We start from the raw sequence: 17,552 nt of genomic DNA, 5'->3' as shown, positions 1-17,552 counted from the left end.
CTCTAAGGGCAAACTCAGGCTTTAGCTTTTTTTTTAAAGTTCCCAGGTGATTCCCGAGTACCACCAAGGTAGAGAAAAACTGTCATCATGTATGATGATGATGACAGAATACCAGGAAACAATTTAAAAGCCACATGGAAGTATTTAAGGGAATGTAGAATACATTTACTTACAAAATTACAGTTCAGCTACAGGGATTGAGTTTTCTGTTTTGAAAAAAAACAAAAATGGCATATCTGGGCTCTCTACTCTGTTCCACTGGTCTATGTGTCTGTTTTTATGCCAGTACCATGCTGTCTTGGTGATCACAACTTTGTAGTAAAGCTTGAAATCAGGTAATGTGATGCCCCCAGTTTTATTTTTGTTTTTCAACATTTCCTTAGTGATTCGGGGTCTCTTCTGATTCCATACAAATGTTTGGATTATTTCCTCCAGCTCTTTGAAAAATGCCGGTGGAATTTTGATCAGAATGACATTAAAAGCATAGATTGTTCTAGGCAGTATAGACATTTTAAACAATGTTTATTCTTCTGATCCAACAGAATGACAGAGTAGAGAGCCCAGATATGGACCCTCAACTCTATGATCAAATAATCTTTGACAAAACAGGAAAAAATATACAGTGGAAAAAAGACAATCTCTTCAATAAATGATGCTGGGAAAACTGGGCAGCTATATGTAGAAGAATGAAACTTGACCATTCTCTTATACCATACACAAAGATAAACTCAAAATGGATAAAAGACCTCAATGTGAGACAGGAATCCATCAGATTCCTAGAGGAGACCATAGGCAGTAACCTCTTCGATATCAGCCACAGCAATTTCTTTCAAGATATGTCTCCAAAGGCAAAGGAAACAAAAATGAAGATGAACTTTTGGGACTTCATCAAAATCAAAAGCTTCTGCACAGCAAAGGAAACAGTCAAGAAAACAAAGAGGCAACCCACAGAATGGGAGAAGATATTTGCAAATGACAGTACAGACAAAAGGTTGATATCTAGGATTTATAAAGAACTCCTCAAACTCAACACACACAAAACAGATAATCATATAAAAAAATGGGCAGAAGATATGAACAGACACTTCTCCAATAAAGACAAACTAATGGCTATCAGACATATGAAAAGATGCTCATCATCACTAGCCATCAGGGAGATTTAAATTAAAACCACATTGAGATACCACCTTACACCAGTTAGAATGGCCAAAATTAGCAAGACAGGAAACAATGTGTGTTGGAGAGGATGTGGAGAAAGGGGAACCCTCTTACACTGTTGGTGGGAATGCAAGTTGGTGCAGCCTCTTTGGAGAACAGTGTGGAGATTCCTCAAGAAATTAAAAATAGGGACGCCTGGGTGGCTCAGTTGGTTAAGCGGCTGCCTTCGGCTCAGGTCATGATCCCAGCGTCCTGGGATCGAGTCCCACATCAGGCTCCTTGCTCGGCGGGGAGCCTGCTTCTCCTTCTGCCTCTGCCTACCACTCTGTCTGCCTTTTTTAAAGATTTAAATAAAATCTTTTAAAAAAAAAAGAAAGAAATTAAAAATAGAGCTTCCCTATGACCCTGCAATTGCACTCCTGGGTATTTACCCCAAAGATACAGATGCAGTGAAAAGAAGGGCCATCTGTACCCTAATGTTTATAGCAGCAATGGCCACAGTAGCCAAAGTGTGGAAAGAACCAAGATGCCCTTCAACGGACGAATGGATAAGGAAGATGTGGTCCATATACACTATGGAGTATTATGCCTCCATCAGAAAGGACGAATACCCAACTTTTGTAGCAACATGAACAGGACTGGAAGAGATTATGCTGAGTGAAATAAGTCAAGCAGAGAGAGTCAATTATGGTTTCACTTATTTGTGGAGCATAACAAAAAGCATGGAGGACAAGGGGAAATGGAGAGGAGAAGGGAGTTGAGGGAAATTGGAAGGGGAGGTGAACCTCGAGAGACTATGGACTCTGAAAAACAATCTGAGGGTTTTGAAGGGGCGGGGGGTGGAAGGTTGGGGAAACCAGATGGTGGGTATTAGAGAGGGCACGGATTGCATGGAGCACTGGGTGTGGTGTGAAAACAATGAATACTGTTATGCTGAAAATAAATAAATAAATAAAATAGATAGATAGATAGATAGATAGATAGATACTTTTTAAAATAAATAAATAACAGAATTTACAGATCCAAAATCTTTGCTCTTGGCCAGAATCTCCTTTGTTCTAGTGATAGCTTCTATTCAAAACATGTTTGGAGTTTTGTGTTTTGGAAATGTCTGTATCTTTTTTTTTTTTTTTTCAGCATAACAAAGAAGGAAGTTTACAATAACATCCAAAAGAATAAAATACTTAGGAATAAAAGCAACCAAGGAAGAAAAGACTTGTACACTGAAAACTGCAAAACTTTACCAAAAGAAATTAAAGAAGATACAAGTAAATGGGGAAACCTCCTGTGTCTGTGGAAGATTTAGTATGTTTAACATGGCAGTATTGCCCGAAGAAATCCCTATCAAAGAGATTCAATGTGATCCCTATCAAAATCCCAATGATGTCTTTCTAAGAAATAGAAAACCTCATCCTAAAATTTACATGAGATTTCAAGGTACCCCAAATAGTGAAAACACTCTTTATTTTTTTTATTTTTTTTTTTTATTTTTTCAGTGTTCCAAGATTCATTGTTTGTGCACCACACCCAGTGCTCCATGCAATATGTGCCCTCCTTAATACCCACCACTAGGCTCACCTTTAAAAAAGAAGAATGAGGGCGCCTGGGTGGCTCAGTGGGTTAAGCCACTACCTTCAGCTCAGGTCATGATCTCAGGGTCCTGGGGTCGAGTCCCACATCAGGCTCTCTGCTCAGCAGGGGGCCTGCTTCCCTTCCTCTCTCTCTGCCTGCCTCTCTGCCTGCTTGTGATCTCTCCCTGTCAAATAAATAAATAAAATCTTTAAAAAAAAAAAAAATAAAAATAAAAATAAAAAAAAAAATAAAAAAGAAGAATGAAATTAGAAAATTCACACTTCCTTATTTCAAGACTTACTACAAAGCTGTAATATTCAAAACAGTGTGACACTGGAGTAAGAACAGACATATAGACCAATGAAATAGAATAGGGAATCCAAAAATCATTCCTTCACATATATGATCAAATGATTTTCAAAAAGAATGCCATTCAGTGAAGGAAAGACAGTCTTTTCAATGAAGGGTGCTGAAAAAAACTGCATACTTACGTGCAAAGAATTAAGTTAGACCCTTACCTCACAACATATACAAAACACGAACCCAAAATGGATCATGGACCTAAATGTAAGAGCTAAAACTGTTAAACTTTTGGAAGAAATCATAGAGAAAAACTTCATGACATTGGGTGTGGCAATGATTTCCTGGCCATGGCACCAAAAGCATAGATAACAAAAGAGAAAAATAAATAAAATGAACTCCAGAAGATGTAAAAACTTCTGTGCACCAAAGGACACTATTAAGAGAGTGAAAAGGCAGCCCACAGAATGGAAGAAAATATTTGCAAATTGTATTTCTAATAAGGGATTAATATCCAGAGTATATAAAGAACTCCTACAACTCAACAACAGCAAAACTGAAAGACTCCATTAAAAACATGGTCAGAATACTTGAATAGATATTTCTTCAAAGGTAAACCAAAGGTCAACAAGCACATGAAAAGGTGCTTCAACATCACTAATCATCAGGGAAATGCACACTAAAACCACAATGAGCTACCACTTCACACCAACTAGGATGGCTATTAGCAAAAACAAACAAATAATCCAGAATTTTAAAAGTTCTGGCGTTGTAGGGATAGGGTGGCTGGGCGATGGACACTGGGGAGGGTATGTACTATGGGGAGTGCTGCAAATTGTGTAAGCCTGATGATTCACAGACCTGTACCCCTGGGGCAAATAATACATTATATGTTAATTTAAAAAAAAAAAAGAAAAAGAAAAGTGCTGGCATAGATACGAAGAAATTGGAACCCTTGTGCATGGCTGGTAGGTATGTTAAATGGCATGGCCTCAAACAATTAAACACAGTTACCAAAGGATCCAGTAACTCCACTTCTAGGTGCAGACACAAAAGAATTGAAAGCAGGGACTTGAACAGATATATGTATAGCAGTGTTCACAGCAACATTAGTCCCAATAGCCAAAATACCCATCCATGGACAAATGGACAAACAAAATGTGATATACACAATGTATATTGTGTTTTGGAAATGTCTGAATATACAATGTACAATTATCTCATCTTTAAAGGGAATACAATTTTGATACCTGCTACATGAATAAGCCTTGAAAACATTATATCCAGTGAAATAAGCCAGACCACACACACACACACACACACACACACACACAAAACAAATACTGTATGATTCCACTTATATGAGGTACCTAGAGTCTTCAAATTCATACGGACAGTGGAATGGCTGTTAGCAGAGGCTTGAGGCAGGGAGGTCATGGAGTTTAATAAGGACAGTTTTAGTTCAGATTGGTGAGAAAGTTCTGGAGAGGGATGGGCTGGTGGACGCCCTTGAACTAAACACTTAAAAAAAAGGCAAACTTGTAAATTTTATGTTATATATACATATGTATTTTTCCACACACACACACAAAAGAGAAAAACCAAGGTGTTGGCAGGGCTATGTTCCTTTCTGGAGGCTCTAACAGAGACTCCATTTCCTTCCCTTCTCCAGAATCTAGAAGCTACCTACTTTCTCGGTTTGTGGCCCCCCTTCCTCCATCTTTAGGTCCTGCAACGAGAGCACCAGTCCTCATGCCACACTGCTCTGACCTGTGTCCTCGGTCTTATCTCCCTGTCCCTCTGGCTCTCCTCTGCCTCCCCTTCCATTTTGAAGGATCCCTGTGATTATATTGGCCCCATTGGATAATCCAGTTTAATCTCCCCCATTTTAAAGTCAGCTGGATGGCTGCTTCAATCCCATTCTCACCTTTAATTTACCTTTGTGTACAACCTAACACATTCCTGGGTTCCAGAAAACTACATGCTCATCTTTGCAGAGAAGGGGGACAGTCATTCTGCTTACCACAGGAGCCATTAACATTACTTTTGCATTACTGTAAGATAATAGATATAAGCAGAACGTGGAATAAAGGAACAAGCAAAATTATGGCTTCTGAACTGAGCTTGACCTCAGGTTTGGAAGAAATCACAGAAACAGTAGCAAACCACATCAGAGAAGGGATTCCAGGTCGGAGGCTGCTCACGAGCCAAGGAGGTGTGCATATCTGAATCCCTGGAAATTTGAGCTTTAAAAATAAGTGTCAGTGGTAACAATTATGGTGGAAACAATAAATAGTTGCTTTATCAAATATATATGTAATTTCAATCCATTTGGTTATTTTAGTACACAAGATTGTGTTTCACCAAAGTGGGGTCTGATATCTGCCTCAGAAAGCCTGGTTTGATGGGACAGTTCATGGGAAAAGGAAGAAACCTGAGTGCTTTCTGATCGTTTCGTGTCAAAATGGTCCTCTGGGGTTCTAGAAAGTCAATGCTTAACATTTCCTTGGCTCTTCTTTGAAATTAAAGATTCAAGTTCAAGCCTTTCTTGATGAATGCTACTGTCATTTTCAGTACTTGGTGATTTGTTTGCAGCACGAGCCTGAGTGTTCAGTGTCGGGGACAATGCCTTATGATAGCATAACTTAGGGACTAGTTTTATTCCTCTACAAGTTGTAAAAAAAAAAAAAAAAACTTGCAGCCAGGACTATGTCTTTCTTGACATGTGTCTCCCTTCCCCACTATCCAGGATGTGCATAGAGTAGGGAACAGGTAGTGGTTAGGATGGACTGAAAAAGGTGGGAATTATCAGATGAAGGTATCAGATCAGTCGGGAACAGAAGTGAACCCCTAGAGCCCAGGGTGATAATGATTCACTGACACAGGAGGAAGGAGGAAGACCTGGGCATAGCAGGCAGGCCAGAGCACCCCTTTGCTGGGTGTTCCTGAGGCTGCCTGGAAAGCTGGGACCACCAGGAACCAGGAAATACAGCACTGGACCTGAGGCTTCCTGCTGAGAAAAGATGAACTTTCCAGAGCCTCTTTCTCATGCCTAGCTCATGCCTTCTCCTTTCGAATTTAGAGGCAGTCAGCTCTAGAAGATGTCCAGGTCAACAGGGGAGAGTGGGAAACACGCAGGAATGGTCAAGAAGAGATGAAGTCTACAGCACTAGGGCTGCTCTGCCCTCCCCTCTGACAGCCTGCCTCACCTCTGCACCCAGGGTGCCAGGCCAGCCATCTGCCCGCCAGGCAAAGAACGGCTCTTGTACCCAAGAGTCAGGCCATTATGCAGCCTGACTTTCAAGTGGCTTTTTATAGAGTGCTCAAGAGATGGGCGTGGCAAAACGAATGAATACCAATGAGAAAGGCATCTGCTTTGCCAGGGAAATCAAGTTTATTAGCAGGTTACAAGGGAACGCCCTGGCATTTCCGAGGGTTCCCTGGGCGAGTGAAAAAGGAACAGACCACGGTGAAGAGAAGGGTGGGCAAGGAACAGCCTGCGGGGGGTGGGGAAGGGTGAGTTTCATGGCTGCCTTATTGGGGCGGCTGGAGCCATGTTCTCTGCCCCTTTTTGTCCAGAAAGCCAGTGTCGGGTCGAAGCTCTGGAACCTTGTGCCCTGCCTCCTTGCTTCTCTGGCAGCCCCTGGGCTCTAGCGCACGAAGGAGTTGCAGGGCCCACAGCGCGGGCGGGGGACACAGGGCGTGCAGGGGGCACAGGAATTAGAGACACAGGACCCGGAGGATCCACATGCATTCGTTGTGGCACAAGGGTTGCAGGGCAGCCTGGAGAAAAAGAAAGACGTGTAAAAGGTGAATCGAGGGAGGCTTGTAGTATATAGAAGAGCAGAATGCCTGTGGGATTTGACCTGTAACAGAGAGAGCCACAGATTCACCTGCTGTAAAGCTCCCTATCAGATTGCTAATGTCTTCCTACCACATAGTGCCCAAAGTACTAGACAGAAACTCTAGAACTCTGGCTTTGACTCCCAACATTGTTCATTTGTAGATAGTGAGACTAGGAAAGTCGCTTAGCCTCTCCAAGCCCCAGTTTCTTCACCTACAGAATGGAAACAGTACTGATCCAACCGGCTTGGCAGTAACTACAAGGTCAGATAAGGTAGCGTATGGAGATGCACCCTCAACACAAAACAGTCTTGTAAAATGCAATAAACATCATTGATCTTATATCTATATGACCACATTTGAATGCAAATAAATAGCTGCACAATTGTAGTTTGTCCATCAAACAACTCTCTTTTCTGTATTTCTAATGATGGCTATATTGTGTTTTCTGAGTTCTGTTTGATCATGTCTGGTGTGGAGTCATAATTTCCTTTTGAAAGGATGCAATCTTTGTCTGGAGTCCAACGCAGAAGCACACTTATGTGAGCATGGTTTCATTAGATATCTCCAGCTAACTACTCACTTGCAGTCCTCGCTCTCCAGGAGGCCCCGGTACGTGTTGATCTCGCACTCCAGCCGGGCCCGCACGTCCAGCAGCACCTGGTACTCCTGGTTCTGCCGCTCCAGGTCACTCCTGATCTCAGCCAGCTGAGACTCCACGTTGGTGATCATGCATTGCAGCTGGGACAGCTGGGAGCTGTAGCGGGCCTCGGTCTCTGTCAGCGTGTTCTCCAGGGAGTCCCTCTGTGTGGGGAACATAAAGCAGGTCACAGAGCCACTCCTCAGGGAGCTTCTCCATGGGATTCCAGAGAAGCCCCAGGCTTCACAAGGTCAGGAGAGTGTGGACAGTACCCTGAACAACACCCACCAGGTTGTGCTGGGCCTGCAGCTCGATCTCCAGGGCGTTGACCGTGCGTCTCAGCTCAATGATCTCCGCCTGGCAGGACTGCAGCTGCTCCGAACTGGACACCACCTGCTTGTTCAGCTCCTCGGTCTGAAACAGCACAGGGGAGAAGACAGGGTCAGACCCTGCCTCAAGAGCCCTAAGGGGCCAAGGGTTCTGAGCGGCCATGTGCTGAGATGCCCACCTGGGTGGTGAACCATTCTTCCACGTCCCTGCGGTTGGTCTCCACCAGAGCCTCATACTGACACCTGGTCTCATTGAGGACGCGGTTCAGGTCCACAGCAGGGGCTGCGTCCACCTCCACGTTGAGGCGGTCTCCAATCTGGCAGCGCAGGGTGTTGACTTCCTGTGGATGCAGAAAAGGCAAGAGTGACTCTCCTCAGTGAAGAATAAACTTGAGCCCCATTAGTCTATTTCTTTGGAAAAGAGACTTTGAGTGGAGCAGTCTGTGACAACTCAAGGCAAAATGCTCTGTGCTCCATGTGGCAGAGCTCCCTCCTCACACAACTGTGCCATGGCACTTGGGCTCAAATCCGAGGATTTGCTCGGATGCCACCAAAAGATGGACTAATTCCCAATGTTCCCAATTTGCAGACTGACTGCAGAAGACCTCATAATACAAAGAATTCACTGTACAATTTCAGATTGTATAGCAAACAATTCTTGCCATCAAATAAGATCATGGCATGGCCCCTCCAGGAGAAAGGAGGAGCCCCAGAACATTTTTCAATAAGACTTTGAAAGAGTGGAGATTTAGATCTACCAGGTTTGATTCTGTGACTTTTGGGGAGAGAGATGAGTTGGTAGGGCATGAATACAGCAATGCTGAGGCTCATTCAACAGCTCAGTGATCAATCAGAAGCTGATGGAGAGACTCTAGGAAACTCACATGACGCACCAGTTTTGAGTGAAAGATACACCTTATCTGAGAACATGGATAGGTTTCATCTCTTGTTTTTTCATTCATCCTGAAGTTTTGGTGTTTTTAAAGGAAAATCATAAAGTCAGCCCCAACCTCATATTCCAGTTTATGCCATCCCAAATCACTCAGTACCTGAGGCTGAGCTAGGGTACTTCATTTTTCATTTCTGGTCTCACCTCCTCATGGTTCCTCTTGAGGCACAGGAGCTCCTCCTTCAGGGACTCCACCTGGGCCTCCAGGTCGGATTTGCACAGGGTCAGCTCATCCAGGATCCTGCGCAGGCCATTGATGTCTGACTCCACTAGCTGCCTCAAGCCCAGCTCTGTCTCATACCTGCACAAGGACAAGGTCAAATCAGTGACCAGCAGACCTCCAAGACGTACAGAAATTACCTTTGATAGCCCCCATGCACTTAGCCTTTCCATTTTCTGCAATGAGTAGACCCAAGAGACAGAGGGTTCTGGAATCTCAGTCCAGACCAAATATTGATCCAAAAATAAACAGATCGATTTGAGTCCTCATCTATTTTTGTGATTCCTTTACTTGGTTCTCCTCAATCCCTATCGGATTCTTCACGACCGATGGATTTGGAAGTGTGGTTCAGTAAAACTATGGAAAATCCCTTTCACTTATCCAGAGATGAAACAAAAGGAATGACATCAGTGTGAAATCTGAACAACTCACTTGGTTCTGAAATCATCCGCAGCCAACTTGGCATTGTCGATCTGCACCACCAGCCTGGCGTTCTCAGACTTGGCACACAGAATCTGAAAGCAAGATTCTACTGTGAGGGCCACTTGAACTTGAGAAGGTCTTATTGTTCAAGGACAGTCAGTTGCTGTTGCACCCTCACAGAAGACCCCCTCACCTTCTGCTGGAGCTCCTCAATGGTCCGGAAGTAGGACTGGTAGCTGGGACACACATAGGGCTCCTGCTGCTGGCACCGTTCCCGGATGCGGCTCTCCAGCTCCGCATTCTCCCGCTCCAGCTGGCGCACCTTCTCCAGGTAGCTGGCCAGACGGTCGTTCAGGAACTGCATGGTCTCCTTCTCGCTGCCATTGAAGGAGCCCTCACAGAACCAGCCGCAGTTGCCCACATTGGCGGGGATGTTGCAGGCCCCGGGCAGGGTGCAGGTGTGGCAGCTGGGGGGCACACAGGGCCGGGAGGAGCAGGTGGAGCGGCAGCTCACGTTGGGCAGGCAGCAGTTGTAAGGCATGGTGCTGGAGGGAGAAAGGCACCTGGCTGAACACAGAGTCCAAGTTCTCCAAGGAGCTTGTGGATTTCCTTCCTCTGACAAGGATTTATATTCCCTTCACAGAGGGTGTGGACATAGTATGTAATGTCTTTTTTCTCTCTATGTCTTCTCTGGTTTTCAAATGCCCTTCCCTCAGTCTGTTATTTGCCTTCCTCAGAAGAGTCCCTTGTCCCATAAAATTCTTTACTTGGGCTTCTTGCTAAGTCAGGACTCCTCTTCAGGCAGTATACCCATAAAATCAGAGTTTTGTGGTAGATCTTAAAAGAGGCCACACAGTCTGGCCCAGGTATCTGCCCTTGTTAATGGGGAGTTGGTCCATCCAATGACATTCTTCTGTGTTATGTGATCCTGTAAACCCATACTCAGACTCATTTCCTGGCCCACCTGGCACTTCTAGGGAGGGACTGGGATTGAGTCAAAGAAGAAGTTTCATTGAACTCCCTTTCCATCTGCTTTAAGGGAAGAATCCTTCAATAGTGCACCATTCCAAGCCTTATAAGCCTTGATGTGGATAAGGACTGAGTTGGGCCATGGCTGAGAAGGATGGAGAACTGTTTGTGGAATGCCTCCTATATTTTGTGTACATGGATTATAGAAGCATTTCAAAGGAAGAGGCTCTGATCATTGCTTTAAGAACAGGGAAGTTTCTGGAGGAAGAGATCATTTGGAAGGATTCCTGAGAGAATCATATAAATGTATTTTAACTGTCCAGGAGAAGTATCTGGGACTGGCTTGGAAAGGAAAAAGGCACTGCTAGTCAAACCTTACCACTGGTCTAGCTTTAGACCAGGATGAGCAGATAATCGGGGAAATCGAGAGATTGCCCAAAGGAGGATGATCTTAAAACTTCATGTGTATTGACCTTATATTCCATCATATGCCCATGTTGGCTTTAATATTTTCAAAGAACAGTTTTACAATTTCCAGTTAAACTTTCTAAGATTTTGCCCAATCTTCTCAGTAAAATCAACACACCCAGAAGATGGGCCACATCCCGTCCTGGAACCCCATCCCCAGCCTTACTGAGTTACACGCAATCTGGTTTAAGAACCAAATGTTAAAAGGCACTGAGGAGGGCTCTGTAGTGGTATAATTGAATCCAAGGACTAAGGCACCAGGATAGAAACTGCTGAGACAGAGCAGAAGCAAGTTTGGCAGAGCAAGCTTGAAGTCATACAGGGTTGACTTGGGAGGGGAGGGAAGGCACCAGAAGGTCTGTGGAAAGGGGTGGCCCAAGTTCTGAGTATATAAAGGTTGCATAATTATAGGCCCCACTGGGGTACCCCCTGCATCTTGGGTAGCAGCATCTCAATTTCCATTGTGGCTTTGGCTCCCAGCCAGAATGGTAGTTTTATTGACAACTTATTGGAGTCCTTCTCCCCAACAAGCTTTCATGATGGTATTCATGCAGCACTCCGCTTGGGTCCCAGATAAAAGGTCCTCCATCTACCCTCTCCAAAGTCATTATCTCACCACTTATTATAATGCCATTCAGACGGAAAGCCCCACCACACTACAAAGAAGCCCAGACTTATAATAAAACCAAAATTTCTTTGTTTTCCTCCCAGACAATTAAAGGGGCAGAAATAGGTGGGTCCTGAGGCAGGCACCACTGAGACTTTCCAGAGGAAGGATGCAAGGCCAGGCAGAGGGAGCATCTGTCTCACTTGAGCATCTGTCTCACTTGGGACAGATGGAAAGGCCTGTCCATCAGACTGATGAGTGTTTGCTTAGAGGGAATAGCACTGGCATCCTGCTTCCTGCCTCTTGTCAGCCTGCTCCAGAGCACTGGCTTTCCAACCCAGAGCAGTTCCTCACCCCTGCCTTCCTCCCTACCCAAGGACACTGGCCGCTGAGCACAGAACAATGGCCGCAGTTTTTCAAGTTCTCTGGCCGAGCCCACTGATTGGCCAGCACAGCCTCACAGGGGCTTTAGTCCAAGGAGAGTGTTTAGGTCTAAGAAAGAGAAGATTCAAGAATTGGGTCAACAAAAAAGCAGAACTAGAATTTGCATGCAAAGCCAAGAAACCAGGGAAATGGAAACCAGGAGCAGTGCATTGAATAAGAGATAACAACGGACCAGAGAAGCAAGGAAAGAATCCTCAGAACCGTTGCAGCCATGCTGCTCCGACAAAGTGAGCCCATCTTCAAATGAGTGCACCTGGAGAATGCAATGCTGAGAAGTAGCCAAGACGACCCAAATCCATGGGCAGAAGACTGACCCACCCTGCTGAGAGTCCCACATGATGTAAATCAAGATGATTCAGAAAAGATCTACAGACATGGGATCACAGCTTCTGAGGCCTCCAAAAGAAGTGACCTTTCCCGAGGTGCCCAGACCAGAGCATCACCTCCATGATCCTGTCTGAGATTTGTCTGTGGCTGAGAAATACAGGATTGTCTATATGCGGCAGCATAATCAGAAGGGGACAATGCCTCCTGTTCCAGAATGAGTAAGGTGTGAACAGGAGAAAGGAAGAAAGGAGCAGAGGAGGACAGAGCTGCACTGGCTTCAGATCATGGCCAACCAGAAACCACACCAAAGACACAGGAATGAACAGGCTACAACCAGAGATTCTTTTTTCCCTGCTGGCCACCCCACAGATGCAATGGCACAAGGATTCAGGAGAGGGACAGGAGACGGAGTGACTGGTGAGTGAACACAATGCTGCCATCCCCTTGTAAATCTTGCCTCTGCCTTGTAGTGTTTTTTAAAATTCCAGTAGGCTTGAGTGAATTTGCTTCTTGAATTAGTGGAGGGAAAGGGACTCCTGCACTGTAAGGTCTTCGAGAACTCACACAGCCTAGGAGTCAACTGTGTGTACTCTCTCGATTTCCTAATTGAAATATCTGCAAATTGTACTCACTCAAAGAGAAACTGAGTGGTCAAGAGACGATCAAGCCCACGTTCTTTCTTTAGATCAGTTTTATTCAAAGCACATTTATGGTGCAGCTTCTCCATGCTGGGCACAGGGATATATTGGAACAGAAGAATCATCGTTCTGGTAGAGGATTATATTTTTATGAGCAATTCAGGCTCATATGGGTCCCCAAAATATCTGAGAAACAAAAGGGTGAGATATTTAAGAGATGTGAGATGGACATGTCTGGAAATATGTTTGTATTTAATGTAATTAGGAAATTGCATATACAACATTAAGGGCAGAAGTCATTTATTGAATCTCTGGCAGGGCTGGGGACAGGGACAGGGGGACAGGGACACGGGGACAGTGGGGAGATGACATGCTGCAGTCCTCTGTGAGCTCTCAGTCCTGCTGAGCACACATATGGGCCCACAACAACCTCTAGTATAAGGTGATATCATTGGACCCTACCGTCCCAAAAGTTTCTTCCTTATTCCTTCACTTCTTTCCCACACATATTCCTGTCCCAGCCTCCAGTCGGATCATTTTAAACCAGTGTCTGATTCTCTGCCTGGAGATGGGGGATGAGACCATTTCAGATTATTTACCTGTATCCCGAAGGAGACTGAGTAGTAAACCCTATTCCCTAGGTGACTCGGGGGTAGGATTCAAAGAAGCAGTCTCCTCAGAGCCTTAATCCCTTTAAGAATCCTGTCTTCCATGAGGTCTGGTTATTATTTTTTTTTGGTAGTTGGTTCTTTTTGCTTTGGACACCACAGTCGAGTGGTCTGGCTGCCCCGCGGGATCCCCAGAGGCATCGTGGTACTAGGGTATGCTTCCAAGCACGTGGAAGAGTTCTCCAGGACACAGTATGGGGTAGCAGAAGAAGAAGAAGCAATATTAAATCAAGCAAGTGAAAGAGGAAGTGTCAAAGGGCCTGAGACTTATGTGGGAAAATGGGGGTGACGCGTGAGCCAGCTGGTGAGCAGGCACACGCCGGCCACCCTTGGGATGAGATCTACTACCAGGAGAGGCATCTTGGTGGAGGGCCTCGGGGCACGTGTTTAGCATGTCCGGCAACCCTGCAGGGAGAAAGGAGAGGCAAGGGAGGGAGCTTTAGACACAAAGTCCAGCGTAAAAGGGGAGCCTCAGCTGAAGAAGGCTAGGGGACGGCCAAAGGACAGAAGCTCGGTCTGAAATGTGGTTGGGATGGGGAAGATCCGGCAAGATGGGAGTAAACACAGGAAGATTCTCCTTGGGGAGATTCCCAGACCCTATAAAATCCATCAGCGCCACCTCACCGCAGGATCAGACAGTCGGTCTGAATGGGCAGTCTTAGGCAGATCTGCCTCCAGCCCTTAGCAGTTGCGTACAGGGACCGGGCAAAGGGCTTGAGAGACAGACCACAGGGAGACCTCATGGGCTCATTTCCCTCCCAACCCTGAACTTCTCCCCCTGCAAAATGGGGACTGTGGAGCCTGCTCTGCCTCTCCCGGGCGTCTGGGGCATTTCAAACTGGATAGCCTGTGTGAAAGCACGTTGTAAGTGGTGAAGGGATGGATAGGTAAGTGATTCGGACTGTTTTTCTCTCCTCTTCCTCAGTAGACAGAGTATTTTTAACAATGGCGGGGGGGGGGTGACCTTCTTTCATGATTTGCAGTCATTAAAATTGCCAGGGTTCTCAGACTATTTTGAAATGAGGTACAACCTTTATTTCTTGTGCTGCCCTTTGTGGCAGAAATTCTCAGCAGTGGTTCTGCTAGCATAAACACTCTACCATTTCCTTCAAGGAAAAGGAACCAAAACAATGAGGTGATTATGGTTCTGTCATCCTGCCCACACAATCGGAGACTTGGGCTACGTGCAGCACAGTGGTTAGGAATACAGTTGCTAGAGGTAGACAGCCTGGATCTCAATCCTGGCTTCACCACCTACTAGCTGTGTGACCTTGGGCATGTTCCTTAATCTCTCTGAGCCATGGTTTCTCACTCCAAAACAGGGATTATATGAGTTTATATACATAAATGTATCTGTAACTTAGATGAGTGCCATGGCTCAATGAATGTGAGCTTCAGTGTTGGTGACGATGATGGTGATGATGGTGGTGATGAGGGACTGTTTGGTCTATGAAGAAGCTCTTCACACACACCCCAAACAGAGTGATGCCTCCACCCAGCATTTCTTCCCAGGAAACCCAAACCACTTCACACATACATTACGCACCACACACAGACACACACACACACACACACACACACACACACACACACACAATGTCTCATCAAATCTCCTCTTTTAAGTATAATCAAGGGGCTGGACATGAACTTAAGAAGCACAGGTCAATTACCCTGGGGCCCCACTGACTCATTTCATGTCACCAGAAGAATCCCTCAACCACTCAATGACTCACCTTCTCTCCCTCTCCTTAAAAGGGAAAAGCAATGCTCACCTACTGTCACGGTGCAAGAATAAGTGGGTTTGTTTTGTTAGACTGCTTTGAACTTGTTGGATGAAAGGAGCTTTTAAAGTACAAAGGAAAAGCAAAGGTATTTTGGCCAGGTGCTAAATTAAGACTTACCAAGATTGTTCTTTCTTATTGGGACCTACCCTTAGAGATGTATCACCTGAGACACCTGGCTCAGTGGATTAAGTGTCTGCCTTCGGCTCAGGTCATGGTGACCTGGATCCCAGGATCGAGCCCCATGTCAGGCTCCTTGCTCAGCAGGGAGTCAGCTTCTCCCTCTGCCTGCTCTGTCTGCCACTCCCCCTGCTTTGCATTATTTCTCCCTCTCTCTCTTACACACACACACACACACACACACACACACACATAATCTTTTTTTTAAAATCCTTAAAGTGACGCCTGGGTAGCTCAGTGGGTTAAAGCCTCTGCCTTTGGCTCAGGTCATGGTCTCAGGGTCCTGGGATCAAGCCCCGCATCAGGCTCTCTGCTTGGTGGAGAGCCTGCTTTCCCCTCTCTCTCTGCCTACCTGTGATCTCTCTCTCTCTGTCAAATAAATAAATAAAATCTTGGGAAAAAGTCCTTAAAAAGAGAGACAGAGAGATGTCACCTGTACCCAAATACCTATACAGCTTCGAAAAAAGAACAGAGGCAGAGTGGAGAAGGGAGGGAAGGGTGTGACAGCCTCTGACCCTTCCATATTCCCTGTGTTGGAAGTCCTGGTGCTTTCCAAGCAAATCAGTCTTTCCCACACAGATGGTGGCCAACAGGTAGGATTTTGGATTTGAGAACAGTCGGAGGCACAAAAACCAGGGCCTGGCTTAAGATCTCTCCACCCTTCAGGCTTGGGACTATGGTCACTCCTCACCAGGATGGGCTGGACTTTGTAAATTTCTCAGCAGGCTACTCTGATTTGGAGATCTCACAGAGCAGAGAGGAGACAAGAACCAGCTTGTGGGGGTTGGTGTGTCAGCTCTCCTTGAACACTTGTAACCTCACCAGTGAATAAGACCTAGACCTCGGGGGGTCATAGAATCTGGGAACTAAAACACCCTCTACAATCATCTCATCCAGCCCCATCAGATGCCTGAGTATCCTCCTCAACACCCCCACCAGGTGGTTATAAAGACCTGCTTGTATGCCTCCAATGATGGGGAACTCACTGCTTCCCATCTCTGGGCAGCTCTGACGATGCTCTCTGGAGACATGCTGTTCTTGGCCATGGCTGCCTAAACATGGAGCTTCTGGTTCATGTGTCTACTGTCTACAAGGTCCAAGCCAAGCAGCTGCCAGTAAGCTTGTTAGTGGAGCTCATGAGGAAGCTTGGGTGGGTCCATTTGGCCTTCTCTAGACTGATAGTCTGACAGGCTCAGCAACCATCATCCTTTAATACATTCAGCATTTCATAACGTGCAGGGGAAAGGTGCTGCCTTGATCCGATGAGATACTGCTCACACACAGAATCTATAGGAGGCCACAGCCAACTCCTTCTACAACACATCTGGCCCGTGAGGGGTTCAGTCTCCAAAGAAACGCCCTAACCCTGTGATTCTCAAACTTGAGCCTGTATAGAATCACCTAGAAGGCTCAATAAATCAGACTGCTTATTCAGAAAGTCGGAGGTGGGGCCCAAGACTTTGCATTTCCTAAAAGTCCCCAAGTAAAGCTGGTTCTACTGGTTGGAACACTTTCAGAACCACTACCTCAAAACTTCTCATGTTTAATATTTTTCCCTACAGTACCTCCAAAGTATAGGCTTTGGGCCTAACTCAGGGAGACCAGGGTTCAAGTCTTGATTCAGCCACCAGATGCTCCCTCATTGCGGGCTTTGGCAGGTCTCTGTTGTCACAAGATCTCTGAATCCCCAGGACTGTGCCTTGCTTGCCATGGGCCCATGATCACAAAAGCTTACTTTAAGTAGAACATTCTAGGGGTCCTGGCAGAAACTCTGACCTGAGCTTCTCCTTTGCACAAGGATGAAGGCTCTGCCCTGATAAGGAGAGATTTTAGCTGGTGCAAGTATTTTAAAAGCTCTGTGAATCCAGCTCTAATAAGTTTTAGATACTTATGGATACCCAGTTACAGCTGGGTATCTGTCAACGGTGTCATTTTGCTGCAGGCCGATTTTCAACTGTGGTCCTGGCTGCCTTTGCCATCTCCCAGGACCCCTTCTGTGAGGGAGCCCCCAACCCCTGCTTCTGTGGGAACAGCTG

General features: G+C 45.6%; 1 protein-coding gene across 1 annotated transcript; it reads right to left on the bottom strand.

Annotated features, from left to right (window-relative positions):
* Window positions 1-6,680: 6,680 nt before the first annotated feature.
* On the bottom strand, window positions 6,681-9,978 carry LOC131815950 (keratin, type I cuticular Ha1). The gene is made up of 7 exons (XM_059148135.1): window positions 9,628-9,978; window positions 9,444-9,526; window positions 8,936-9,092; window positions 8,022-8,183; window positions 7,802-7,927; window positions 7,457-7,677; window positions 6,681-6,813 (listed from the first exon to the last, which is right to left on the bottom strand). Exons 1-7 carry the CDS (start codon window positions 9,973-9,975, stop codon window positions 6,681-6,683), a joined length of 1,230 nt encoding a protein of 409 aa, XP_059004118.1. The 5' UTR covers window positions 9,976-9,978.
* Window positions 9,979-17,552: the final 7,574 nt, after the last annotated feature.

This window comes from Mustela lutreola, chromosome 15, assembly GCF_030435805.1.
Source record: "Mustela lutreola isolate mMusLut2 chromosome 15, mMusLut2.pri, whole genome shotgun sequence".
Classification (NCBI taxonomy): domain Eukaryota; kingdom Metazoa; phylum Chordata; class Mammalia; order Carnivora; family Mustelidae; genus Mustela; species Mustela lutreola.
The sequence above is the reverse complement of the archived record's forward strand: the minus strand, read 5'-3'. Positions and strand labels throughout refer to the sequence as shown.